The sequence below is a fragment of the Macrosteles quadrilineatus genome, unplaced genomic scaffold (assembly GCF_028750875.1).
Source record: "Macrosteles quadrilineatus isolate MER2022 unplaced genomic scaffold, UCM_ALF_1.0 Scaffold_10__1_contigs__length_6754688, whole genome shotgun sequence".
Classification (NCBI taxonomy): domain Eukaryota; kingdom Metazoa; phylum Arthropoda; class Insecta; order Hemiptera; family Cicadellidae; genus Macrosteles; species Macrosteles quadrilineatus.
In genome coordinates this window covers 5,618,553-5,632,408 of record NW_026542603.1, presented here as the reverse complement: position 1 = coordinate 5,632,408, position 13,856 = coordinate 5,618,553, and the positions used below count along the sequence as shown (strand labels likewise).

The 13,856-nt window shown below is 36.2% G+C and overlaps 1 protein-coding gene across 1 annotated transcript in view; it reads right to left on the bottom strand.

Moving 5' to 3' along the window:
* Positions 1–13,856, bottom strand: part of LOC129004653 (uncharacterized) — a 276,975-nt gene that overhangs the window by 181,586 nt on the left and 81,533 nt on the right. The window contains exons 14-17 of the mRNA XM_054433204.1: positions 13,670–13,700; positions 12,030–12,427; positions 11,023–11,062; positions 8,581–9,011 (exon numbers count right to left, since the gene is read on the bottom strand). Coding sequence (XP_054289179.1) covers positions 8,581–9,011; positions 11,023–11,062; positions 12,030–12,427; positions 13,670–13,700 — 900 coding nt within the window. The remainder of the gene's footprint in view (positions 1–8,580; positions 9,012–11,022; positions 11,063–12,029; positions 12,428–13,669; positions 13,701–13,856) is intronic.

Below are 13,856 nucleotides of genomic sequence, written 5' to 3'. Positions count from 1 at the left end.
GCTTCTCAAGAGGAATCAACAGCCCAATTGCTCTTCGATCAATCTATTGTGCACTCGTCCGTCAACTTCTTGAATACGCCAGCCTTGTATGGTCCCCTTACACAGCCCTGGCCAAAACCAGACTGGAGTCTCTGCAGCGGCGCTTCATTCGTTTGGTCGGAGTTCGACTTGGCTATGTGTACTTGGATGTGCATGTTGATGAACTGTCTGAAACATTGAAACTCCATCCCTTTGCTCTGAGACGTGACGTGGCAGATGTGGTATATCTCCTGAAACTCCTGAACGGTGATGTACGGTGTGCAGACCTCTTGTCTGAAATGTTCTTCAAAGTACCATCAAGTACCAGGTCCCATGGACTTCTGAGTCGCCGCCACCACTCTACCAACTACGACTACTACAGTCCTCTGGCTCGCTTTCTAAGACTGGGAAACCAAGTGGCGTCGGAGTGTGACCTATTCTTTGACAGTCTTCAACGGGTCCGTAAGTGTGCTCTCGAGCTCCTGACTGGTTGAATCCTACTGAAGTTACAGAATATGAGTCATGTAAAATTTGACTAATTTGCCTTGTTCCTGTCTTGTATCTTATTTTTCTTGTTGTGTTATTTATTCTGTTATATAACTAGTGATATATGAATATCTAGTGTAAAGTCAGTCCTAAACTATATTTTGCTTCTTCATGTATATAATATTTTGTATTGAGTATTTATTCTGTCGTTACAATTAGTATAATATGATGTCTCTACTTGTTCATGCATGTTTTATTTTGTTGTGAGTCGGATCATTCTATACAATCTGTCTAGTCTCTTGAATGTATTGTTCCATGTATATTTGCTATTCTTGTATTTATTTTTGCAGACCATCTTGTTTTGATATGTATTGTTTAATAGCATTTGTCGTATAAATGAATAAATGAACAAGCCCTGGAGCAAGAGCACGAAACGATGATGCAGACACTAAACAGCCACCATCCGAACCTCACCTTTACCAACGAGTTTGAAGAAAACAAAAAGATCAACTTCCTGTACCTCACATTAGAGAGAAAAGACAGCAAGATCGAGTTTGACATCTACAGGAAACCTACGCAAACGGACACTACAATCAACAGCAAATCTATCCATCCGACAATCCACAAGACCGCAGCCTTTAGCTGTAACGTGCCTATAAGATCCCACTTAGCCAAGCCAATAGGAAGAAAGAACTGGACACGATTAAAAAGATCGGTCAAGTTAATGGATTTCGAACCAAGACGATAGAGGACATCGCAAGAAAGACGAGGAAGAAAACCAATAGGCAGAATACACTACACAGCAGAACAACATTACAAGAGATAAAAGAGGAAAACACTAGATATGTCACATTTAGCTACACGGAGACTACAACACAAAGGACTGCTAACAGATTCAAGAAATACGGAGTTTCAATAGCCTACAGGACTCAGAACACCATGAGTATAATACCGCATCCAAAAATAGAAGATCGTAACAAATTCGACGCTTTGGGCATCTATAAAATCAATTATATAACGATTGTGATAACTTCTACAATGCACAGACTGTGAACTTCGTAAACCGCTTCAAAACCCACATATCTGGAGGAACAACAAACCGGAAAGATTAAATGTCGCACAACACCTGTTACAAAATGGCCACTCAATAGGAAAAATGGAGGATAGTCTAGGTATTTTAAAGAATTGTAAGAAAGGATATGTAACGAATGCTTGGGAAGAACTGTATATTTATAAGGAAAAATGTAAAAATAGAAATAAGTTGATTAATGAACAAGTAAATTTCGATCCCAGTTGTACCTATAAATGTATTGGCCGGTGCTTCCGGTAGCCAATAGGGTATAAGTAGGGACGTCATTCAAGATTCTTGTCATTCGCCTATTGGGTCTGATGATGATTGGAGTGTCCAAACGAAATCGATCACCACTTACCATCTTTTTTGTATATTTACCGTCTTGTGAGTAACAGTAATCAGAAATCAGAAACATTTATTGCCAAAAACATTACAAAAAATGTATAGGCCATCGTCAGGTACAATTTATAGCAAACATGAATTGCTTGTCTTAAGAAAACAACCATTATCAATAAGAAGCAGTCTTTAAATCGTCTTTAGATTTCTATCACAGAAGTTGATTGAAAAAATATATAAGTATATAAACAAATGTAAACAATACATAAAATCTTTTAAACAGTTAAAAAAGTCACAGTAACAAAAAAAAAATCAACAATATATAGTACAAAAAAATTGTTAAAATTTCTATGGGCGGTAACAGGAGATTCAACAATAAAAACATACATTTAACATTAGACAATAAAAAACAAACAGCACATCTGACATTAACAATAAAAATAAAAAACTAATTGAACTTGTTTTCAAAGAAATCTCTAATGATGTAAAAAGTCTTTGCTGTTAAAAGAGAATTCAACTTACATTTAAAACTTTTTAGGGTAGACAGGTTAACTTATAAGGAAGGTGATTCAACATTTTTAAACCTATAACTACATGGCTCTTTTGAGTTTTACTTAACCTAACTCTAGGAATATGGACCTAATGTTGTGCTCTGGTGTTATACTTGTGAACATCTCTGTTGAAAGTGCATTCTATTTCTTTAATTAGACACATAACATGAATATATATAGATTTATCACAATCTTTATTATAAGTTCAGAAAAAAGAGGTTTACAATGAGCGTTCAGTTCTGAGCCTGTCATTATTCTAATAGCCTTTTTCTACAAAATCAGTACTTTATCAATTCTTGAGCTATTACCCCATAGAATTAAACCAAAACTGATGACACTGTGAAACAAAGCATAATAGACATTTGTAACATAGGTTGAAGGAACATGATATCTTAACACTGATAACAAAAATATAACTCTGGACAGTTTTAAATATACGTGGTCTATTTGGTTACTCCATGTTAGATTGTGATCTATTTTCAAGCCTAAAAGTTTAATACAATCTCTTCGGACTCATCTGGGGTATATTTATTCAAACTAAAAGTAACATTTTGAGTTTTGGTTTCATTAACTGTGAATTTATTCAATTTAAACCAAGTGATTGCACTTTGCAATGTCTCATCTGACATCATGTCAACTGATATCAAATCCAAAGCCTTAGTAATAAAGGTAGTGTCATATGCAAACATTATTGTATCAGCATTTACAATATTATGTAGAAGGTCATTAACCATGATTAAAAACAGAATAACTCATAACTCATTTATTGAACCAAAATAACAGATACAAAATTTGCATTGGTCATGTCAAATAATAGAACTAAAATTAAAATAAACAATAGACAATGTTGCTTCAATAAAACAATATCAATTACTTCTTACAACAAAAAAAAAATTACTAACTAAACCCATCAGCGACACAATCTCGAACACTGTCACAAGACAATCACAAGACAAGGCTAGTGCGACGTTGCCACATCACCCGTTGACAACACAAACTAAAATACACTAAGCAATATTTTGAAATCAGCTGGTATTATGAGATTTGGCAACACCACACGATTCTCATTGTTCATTCAAAACCATATGGTAAATAGGCTCCTCCCTCAACTGCAAACTTACGTGGTCCCGACTTTAAGTAGAATGCCATTGGTTATAAGATTTTCGTGCCTAATTCTTTATATGTTATTGTTATTGTTTATTGTTATACTACTTTTTAATGCATTTAGAGTTAATTCTTGCTGCCAAAATACTCTTGTTTAAAAATAAGTGCCTGTCACAAACCTCCTTAGAACTAGTAGGATCATAGTGGTTTGTGTACTTATAAAAAACTAAAGAAAAAAAATGTAAACTCAATATGTTTTTTAGAAGCTGTTCAAGTCCGACTCCAGCTGATGAGAGGAAGGGAGGAGATTAAAGAGTTTAATGCCATTGTAATGAAAGTGTCTCTTGAAAAATGTAGTTGAATGAGATGGTAATTTAAGATGAGAACTGTTACGTAGTGAATAAGAATGTGTAAGTGAAGATTGGTATTGGTGTAAGTTTTTTTAATGAGAATCAAAGTTTCCAAAATGTATATTGAGGGAAATGTTAAAATTTGTGATGAAATAAAGTATTGCCTGCAAGATGTTCTTCTTTTCAAACCAAAGACTGCCCTAACTGCCCTCTTCTGGAGTCGGAAAAGGAAAGACGTTTTCCCACACTCACACCCCCACACTGGCACTGCGTATATCAGGTGCGGGAAAATCACTCCATAATATGATGTAATTAGAACATCACGTTTTGCAAACTTAGAAAGTTGGCGAAGAACAAAAATTCCCGAAGAAATCCTTCTACACACAGTGTCAATATGGGAATGAAAGCGCAGGTTTCTATCGAGCACCAATCCCAAGAACTTAACCTGATCAGTTGCCTCGAGCTCAACATCATTCAAAAGGAAATTGTTTTTGTTTTTCCCAGCTGAACTTATAGAAAAATTTACAAATTCAGTTTTCCTGCCATTTAGACTCAATGAGTTGTCCTCGAACCACTGCATCATGGAGCTCGCTTGCAAAAAGGCCTTTATTTCGAGTTCATCGAAATTTTGGTCAGAAACCGAGAGCGACGTGTCATCAGCAAACAGACAAATGTTTCCAGAATTTACAATTGATGGAAGATCATTCACAAAGACAAGGAACAACACTGGACCAAGGACTGATCCCTGAGGCACGCCACGAGCAGACTCGCAATGGGGTGAGCGGTAGGTATTCAGATATCCTAAGTCATTCACCGCCTGAATCATCACAAACTGCTTCCGTCCTGTAATGAATGACTTAAACCATTGCAGTGCCAGCCCTCGCACTCCAAGACAAGAAAGCTTATCAAGAAGCAATGCGTGATCCACCATATCAAAGGCTTTGCTCAGATCGAAAAAAAGCCCATTGTATGTTCCCCTGCATCCAATGAATTTACTAAATTTGAGATAAGGTCAGTCATTGTGTCTGTGGTGGTTTTCTTTTTTGTGAACCCAAATTGCTTCTCTGAAATAATATTATTTTTTGTAAAAATTTTTAATAGTCTTAGTAGTATTATCTTTTTAAATACCTTAGATATAGATGATGTTATGGCTATAGGTCTGTAGTTGTCGCAGAGGTGGTGATCTCCTTTTTTATGGAGTGGCTTAATAATGGACGTTTTCAGGGCATCTGGGAACTGGCCACATTCAAAGGAGGCATTGATTAAGTTAGCTATCGGTTAAGTTAGAATCGGCCCAAGAACCGAGCCTTGCGGAACCCCAGCTTGCAAAACCAATTCAGGTGGCATTTTACCTCTAATTTGGACAACCTGTCTACGTTCCTCTAAGTAAGATTCAAAGAAACGCAGACAGACACCTCTGAAACCAAAATGATTTAGTTTTCCCAAAAGAATGTCATGATCTACACGGTCAAAGGCCTTACTCAAATCACAAGCCGTAACTCGAGCAAAACCACCAACCTCAAATACATCAATAACATTTCGAATAAGCACATAACAGCATAGGTTGATGACCTTCCTGTTCGATCACCAAACTGTGAATTGCATAAAAGATCATAAAAGATCACCTTCCAAACACTTACATAATTGGGATTTTACAATTGATTCAAAAACCTTACCTATAGTAGGAACTAATGATATTGGCCTGAAATTCTGAGACAACAGCCGACTACCACTTTTGTGTAGAGGAATAACTCTGGACAATTATAGAACAGTAGGAAAAACACCTTCAGACAAACACATATTGATACAGAAGGCTAATACTATTGATCCTATTAGGTATTTGATCACAAAATTAGAGAGGCCATAGATATCTTTACTTTTGGAATTTTTCATACGCTGCACAACACTCGTCACTTCCTCACAAGACACCGTTTTCCATGCGAAGTCTTCGTGAAACGATTCAGATTCCGCCAAAAGGTCTAATGCGCAGGCACCTGAAGAATCCTCTTCAACGTGAACAGACGCAGAAGAAACAAAAAACTCATTGAAGACGTCAGGAGAAATTCCGTCTTCTGCAGATTTGTCATTGCAGCCTCTTATTTTCTTGATGAGTCCCCAAGCTGCCTTAGGTTTATTAAGATACCCGAGTGATCCGAGATATCAAGATTAACTATTTCAACATCGTAACCCTCCTGCTTCCGGTTAGTTACAACATTATCCAGACAGGCATCATATCTAGTCGGTTTGTCATTTGCGAAGTGGCAATTAAACTGCTTCAGTAAACATTTCATCCTTAACACTGTAGGCTTAGTGGGATTTTATGTAATGTCAAAATGAGCATTGTAGTCACCTCCAATGAATATGTTACTATTTTTAAACTTAGATAGCAAGTACAAAAGTTGCTCGAGTTTTTCCAGAAAATATTTGGGTCGCCTAGGGGTGATCTATAAATACTAACATTGACGATCTTTGAACTGAAAAGTGTGAAAGAGACCGCAGTTACTTCAAAATTTATTTCATCACACAACCAGGTTACATCCAGGGGTGTGTAGTCCATATTGTCACGAAGGTAGATTGCCACAACACCTTTTATGTGATTACTTCTCCCAAAATCAGAGGCGATTTTATAACCGTCAACTGTTTGAAGTTTTATTTAATCTAGACTTTTCCAATGTTCGCTAATAGCTATCACATTGATATAATTTTCTAGAGCAAAGTGGCTAAGAATATTGCTTTTGTCTAAAAGTCCTTCTATATTCAAAAATAGAGTTTGTAGATCTTCGCCATTAGGCCTATATATTTTATTTGGGAAAATAACTTCATTAGGGTCTTCGTCATGCATTATAGTATCATTCATGATTGGTTTTTTAGTGTTTGAGATAAAAAAACCTTAGGTTTATGTACATACATTGGTTTGAGGGGGACGTACTAACGAATCAGGGTCCCACTTGGCCAAAATTCCTGGTTAAAAAGTGTTGACCAATCATCATGATGAACACCTATTTTGAATGATTTGTAGGAACTGTATTTAGTTTTCAATTCCACTATCTCACAGTCTTGAACATCAGAATCCAACTCGTATGTCTTTACCTCGTCTTGTGTCACTTCGGAGGCCAGGCGAGATATAAATAGCCAAGATTTCCTAACAGTCCCTGTGAAATACTGCTTTTTGTCCCGATCAAAGGCGTAGTCAACTTATTTTTAGGTTTCCCTTCTTTCACTTTTTTAGCGTAGGAAACTTGCGTCCACTCATTAGAGTTATTGACATCACATAGGCCTATGTTTCGTTCCTCCTCAGCGCTGTTGTTGAGGTTATGGTCATTACTAAACTGAGTAGGCTTAGAAGTAGACAAGTCTGTATAAGCGTAAATATATGTTTTAAGTGTTAGAAGACGTTTCTTTTATTTACTTTCCGTAAATATTTTAAGGCATTATTAGGCTCGTCACACACTGCGTCCGGTCCGGTAAAATCGGATCCGGTATCTCCACACACTGCATCAGGCGTTCCAGTTCCGGCGACCAGTCTGAACTGAGTCTATGCGAGGACAGCGGTATTGTGAGTGAAGAAGTGTTTAACAGTAGTACGTTTTCTGTGGTTTAACCAACAACATACAGTAGTTTGTTTTAACCAAACTTCCCTAAAGTAATGAGTGACAGTGACAGTAAAGACATCTTCGTAGTTGCAGCAGCTCTTGCTTAAACGTCCTTGTGGCCTAGGTCGTATAGCTCAGGGTACGCCTGCACAATCAGTTTCTCTTCCAATGACATTTTGCAAAAAGTCGTACAGCGTAAACAATAACCACACAACCACGTCTGCTGCTACTGTAAGTGCCCACTGTCACGAGGTGAGTAGAAGTCGTCTGCACATGCGCGAGCTCTCCGGCGTCGGAAGCTTGCCGGAAGCCTATCGCTTCTCGACCGAAATAATTTTACCGGACCGGACCTGAAGCACCGGACCGGATGCAGTGTGGGGACTTCCATTTGAATCAATGGTTTTCGAATTCACCTGATCCGGCATGCCGGATCCGATTTTACCGGACCGGACGCAGTGTGTCACGAGCCTTAAACACGCAAATTCCGATATAAATACGCTATTTGGATAGTTATATCTCACTCCTACTTCCGGCAACAGCCATTTTCACAAATTTATTGACATTAGCCAATAAAATAAAATCTCATATTTTTAAACTTTTAACCTACATAATGATATTTTCAATTGCATTTTTAGAATTGAAATTATAAATTTCCCATCAGAACACGTATAATATGGTACAGCTTAACCCATTCAAAAGGTTATGTTTTTATATTAAGGTATTAAAACGATTTCAGCTTGCTTGGAATGAATTTCTCAAAAAGTGTTTTTAAATCTAATTTACTGGCCTAAATAGTAAATAAGTTTATTTTGGATCATTTTATTCTAAACCTTAATAAGTTAATTTTTTACTGAATAATATTGCTATTTTTACAAAACGATTGTTGAATCATAATCGTTTACTTTGACGAACATTCCAATACCTAACCACTCTGCCGGTGTGTTTCATTTAAGCTATCCTTAACTAAACTAATCCTTAACTAAACTAATAATTTTATATTGGTTAATTTTATTCTATGATTGGCTAAGCTAGAGCTAGGACCGTGGTATTTAAGCATTCCATTCCCTCACCTCTACGATACGCCATCCAGGTTTAGTGGTTGGTTGTATTTCCCCATTAGTGTCCTGTAAAGATCCCGTTGATTCTTCGGGCCAAAAGAAAAAGAATATCATGACATTCTCATTTGGGTCCTTTTCTTCGTCACACCCATAATACCAGCAAAATGGTTCAATCAGACGATTCCCATAATTTAATCTGTCTTCGGAGGGTATCCATTTGTTACCCTTAGTAGTAACAACCTTATACTTGTTAAATTGGTTTTGTAAACAATTTATGCCTGTTATTGTCCCAAATCTGACTCCGCTAGGAGAGGCAATTACAGAAATGTAGCTGTTTTCAATTTTGTAGCAACGAATCAGAAATCTTACGGACATATCTGAATAAAACATTTTTTTGAAGTCCTTTTTTTTTAGCTCCTTGCCGTCAAAATAATCTTTTTCATCTGAAAAAATATATAAAACAAATTCAATCGAAAAGTTTGTTAAATAAATGTTATGTCAATTAAGTAGATAAGCCGAGGAAAAAAATATTAGTAAAATAAAAAATAAATAAATATGAAATACGACCCAATTTTTTAAGGGCAGCTAGCAGCAAGTTTAAATTATGTATATCTACACTATCTAGGCTATGTTCAACAACTTTCCTCAGACTCACTGTGAACCACAGTCAACAGGAGTCGTTGATTGGTAACTGCAGAGATATTCATGTTTAATAGGTTTGGGACTATTGTGATACAGGGCAAATTACTCACTATGTTGTTTGCTTATGCCATTGGATATTGGATACTGAAGTAGACATCCCATCCATATGGACCAGCTGTCGAAAATTTTTTATTAAAAAAGAAAGTAGATGTGTGAGCCAATCAAAGAATGCACTAGTGTCTAAAATTCTAATTTATACCTTATTGTTTGTTGCTGACCACGTTGATGGATCATAACAATTGTTATAGCTCACCACAAGTCATACCCAATGTTTGACTTAACAAGTAAACAAGTTTGTAGGTGACTTGTGACTTGTAGCGCAATCTGTAGGTGACTCACACCAACTACGACGATTTGGATAAAAAATCTGGCTACAAATTTAACATGGGGATGGAATGTCTATATACATTCCATCCCCATGTTAAAGTTGTAGCCAGGTTTTTAATACAGTAGAACCCCTCATATCCGGCCACCACGGGACCAAGCCCCTGGCCGGATAGCGATTTGGCCGGATAAACCAACCTACTACAAAAATGAAAATTATTCATACCTATAATAATATTTAATCAAAACATGCTGTCAAAAGTATCATTTAAGTCTATTCTAGGATTATTTTTTGAAGAATTAACATGTTTGTACAAATAAAAATTTGTAGACTAAAGTTGTTAAAAAAAACCTGAAATTAAGATTTCAGGTAACAAAAACTATTAAACGATGGAGGTAAAAGTTTCATTAAATCAGCCTTGAAGATTTTTAGGACCTTAATAGTAAATACAATTCTACTCAACTTTCTTATCCTTTTTGTGAAATAAATACAAAGATTAATTTCCCAACCCCCAACTTTTTAGTGGTTAGGCCTAGTTCAACTGAGTTTAGTGACACATTAAAATGTATTGAAACAAACAGATAAATAGTTCAGATAAATAGTTTAGCTCAAACAAGTCGCAAAGACTAGTGCTTAAAAGCATCTAAACGTCTGTAAGCTTTGAGAAAAACATTTTGATATTGGCTTCCTGGAAGTGGCCGGATAAACAGAGGACCGGAAAAACCAAGGCCGGATATCAGGGGTTCTACTGTAAAATTTGTCTTAGTTGATGTGAGCCACCTACAGATTGCGCTGATCTAAATTACTGATTTATGCAGATTACATGATGGTTTTTACCAAGTCAAACTGACGGAATAACTTATTATGAGCTATAGCAACTGTTGTGACCCAGCAACTATGTCAGTACTGTAACAAAAAATAAGGTACAAAATAGAGTTTTAGACACTAGCGCAATCTGTGACTGGCTCACACAACTACATTCTTTTTTTAGTAAAAAATTGGCGACAGCTAATCCATATAGATGGGATGTCTTCTTCTGGTTATACCTAAAAATATATCATTGACTGATATATTTTTATTAACTGATACTGCGACAAGCAGAAGTGACAATTTGGAACTTATTGTTTTACCTCAAGAGTAATACGATCTTTGTATCATGCATGCTTTGGTGTTGGAAATAAATGTGTTCTTATTTTTAATAAACTTGATCATGACATATTGTTTTATAATTTGTGGTTAATTTAGTTGTTGTTTAGATGCACAGCGGCTTCAATAAAATCAATGGCGATATTTTAAAATTAAGCTGCTTGCCATTATTTTCAAGGGACCAAAATTGTCTCTTCCGGATCTTAACCCCATTGCAAGGCACGGGTATAGCGGCTAGTTTTTTTCTAAAATAATAAAATAAGTATGCAAGTTTTACTTACGAGTGAATAATATTGGCCGACTTGTGATTGTAAAGCCTGGCTGCAACGTAAACCTGTCATTAGACTCTAGTCAATCACATAATAGATCTTTATCATAACACAACAAAAGTGCATAGTAGTTTTTAGGCATGTTTCATGGAATTAAAACGGACTGTTTAATACAGTTAATTTAAACACCATCAAGATAACTAAATGTTTTCTAGGTTATAAGTATATAGTAGTTATTAGTAATATTAACATATTAGTTATTAGTATTAAAAGATATAAATGTTTATACATTATTGAGCGGAGTGTGCGAAGCTCTTAGACGTCGACTCTCGTGCATTTCGTATTACGCAAACTCCGCCTAGACAGCTGAAGCAATCATTTTCAAATTTTGCATGGCGATAAAGACCATATCAGTGAGTGCTAAAATCTATGTGGCGCTAAACAAATTCTCTATGGAATCCGCCCTACAGGCTCTCAAAATTTCCATGTAATCCTTGGAAGCAGTATTTTACACATGAACAAAGGCATAAGATCAGCTGTTGACTTTAAGGAATGATTGTAACTGTTATCACGGATAATAATAGTAAACTGTAATAGTAAAATGTATGGATCATAAACATAAATCAATTATATCACTAGCTTGATCCAATAATAACAAAACGTATGGTTTGAGCGATAATACAAACATGTTTGCATCCAGGCTAGTGACGTCAAATGCCGTTTCTGTTCTAATATTCTTGCTGCTTGATTAATTCTTGGTTTAAGTTGACTAGGTATATATACCGGGTGAATAAAAAATCAAGAGCCCCCTCTCTAATATTTTTCTAAGTAAATATACAGAGATATCCTTTTGGTGGTCATGCAACCTTAGCAAGAAGTTTCATTTTATGATTTTAAAATTGTTGAGTGTCCCCGGGATTAGGGGGGCAACTCAAAACCAATATTACCATTGATTTTCCACATCGTTTGACGGGCTACCATTTTGGAGCATGTATTGTCATGTACTCAGATTTCCGTACCTCTGACCACCGCGTTTCCTCCTTTGGCTTATCTTCGTCAATGTTAAGTCTGAAGTTTTGCGACTTGCAAGTGACGCATGCGTCGTAACGACACCACCTCGGCCCAACCTGGATTCCAACAGACAAGTAATCTTCAGAGAGTCCTTTCCATGAAGACACGTGCAACTTTTGAAGATCGCTTTTAGATGAACATTCCAATCGTTTAACTTCAACGGAAAATAAAACCAAATCTTTTCTTCTCAGTAGGATTTCTGAAGAATAATACTTTCCGTCATTGTCTTCGTAGCATTCTAACTTTACTGTGAATTTTTCAATCATGGCTAAGTATGTTATTTTCTTTTTGCTCGATTCTTGTGTGTTCTTGAGTTCAGGTACTTTCTTAAAAAGTATGTCCTTCTCTAAAAAAACAAACGAAAATGTATTATTTGGGAATAGATTAGGCACACACAACGTTGTTCAGTGATGCATTTGCTTAGTTACACTTGAGATTATGTGTAGGCCTAACAGACTGAATGCTTGGTTAACTCAAACAAGGTAGAAAAATGTAAGGGAATAAATGACATAGCTAAATAATGTAATCCCAGGAAAAAAGGGAAGAGTGTGTTACTTCAGATATTGCTTCGAGTCATTTAACACCAACCACTACAAAGCAAATTGCAAACAATGTGGTAAACGATATTTATTTCAAATTATAAAACAGTACAATTTAGGTAACCATAACCCATTCTTTTAAATGCATAATACCATGACGGGAAACAGGATACAAGCGAATCACTAGATTTTATTGAATGTTGTCCAAGTCAGTACGAAATTAAAGGAGGTGTATGTTATCCTCAAGTGCAGTATAACAATTTGACGCTCTATAAGTAAACAGGCGTAACCCGAGAAAAACACAAATAAATGAGGTTTCTTTATTTGTGTTTTAAGTAACATTATTCAGTGGAATAAGCCGTTCCCCAAGATAAGTGAAGAAGATTCCATAAAACGTCCATATATTGACATAGGATGAAAGATAATAACTGCGTTCAGTTTTCGAATAATTAAATATTAGGTGTTGAATTGGTCCGAATCAGTAGGAGGGTGAAATAGTCCGTACTTTAAGAAGCATTAAAAAGTAGGTTGCAAAATATATTTAACTACGAATAAAACTTATTGGTGAGTTTATAAATATCTGTTCCAGTTATTAGAATTAAAACAAGCCTGCAAAACAATTGTCTTAACCAATCGTCATCGCGTGGTTGCGTCGTAAGCCTGTCAAGTTGAACGAGAACCTGTTCACACGTGGCCAACAATTTTGAAAGTGAATTAGTATACAACTGCCAAAAGACAAGACAACGCTATTGGCCTACACCGTTTACACAGCGCTAATGGTCGCGACAATTGGGTTTTCGGGTGGTTAAGGGGCCTCGCTGGGCCCAACTCATTGTCCTCAGTCTACTCTCGGAGACAACTGAATTTTGGGGCAATTGTGAGGGCAGTTGGCAAGGCAAATGTGTTTACACGAAGCCAATAATTTCATGCCAGTCAGTTGTCTTCCGAAACTTGTCTCATTAACTGGCATGTAACATGAAAACCCGGCTTAAAAAGCCGCAATCCCCTCCTCCATCTTTAAAATAAGCAAGTAATCTTAACAAACTTACTTGTGTCGAAAGGGCAATTGTTTGAATCCTCCTGAAACAATTAACTTTATTAGAAAACTTTCAGTATCAATGATTGATTATTATTGTAACTAAACATTAGTAATATTTTTTCGTAACTATTGTTTATACAATTCTTAACCGAATTCAGCTAAAATGTAACACGGAATTTATTGCCACATACACAGGA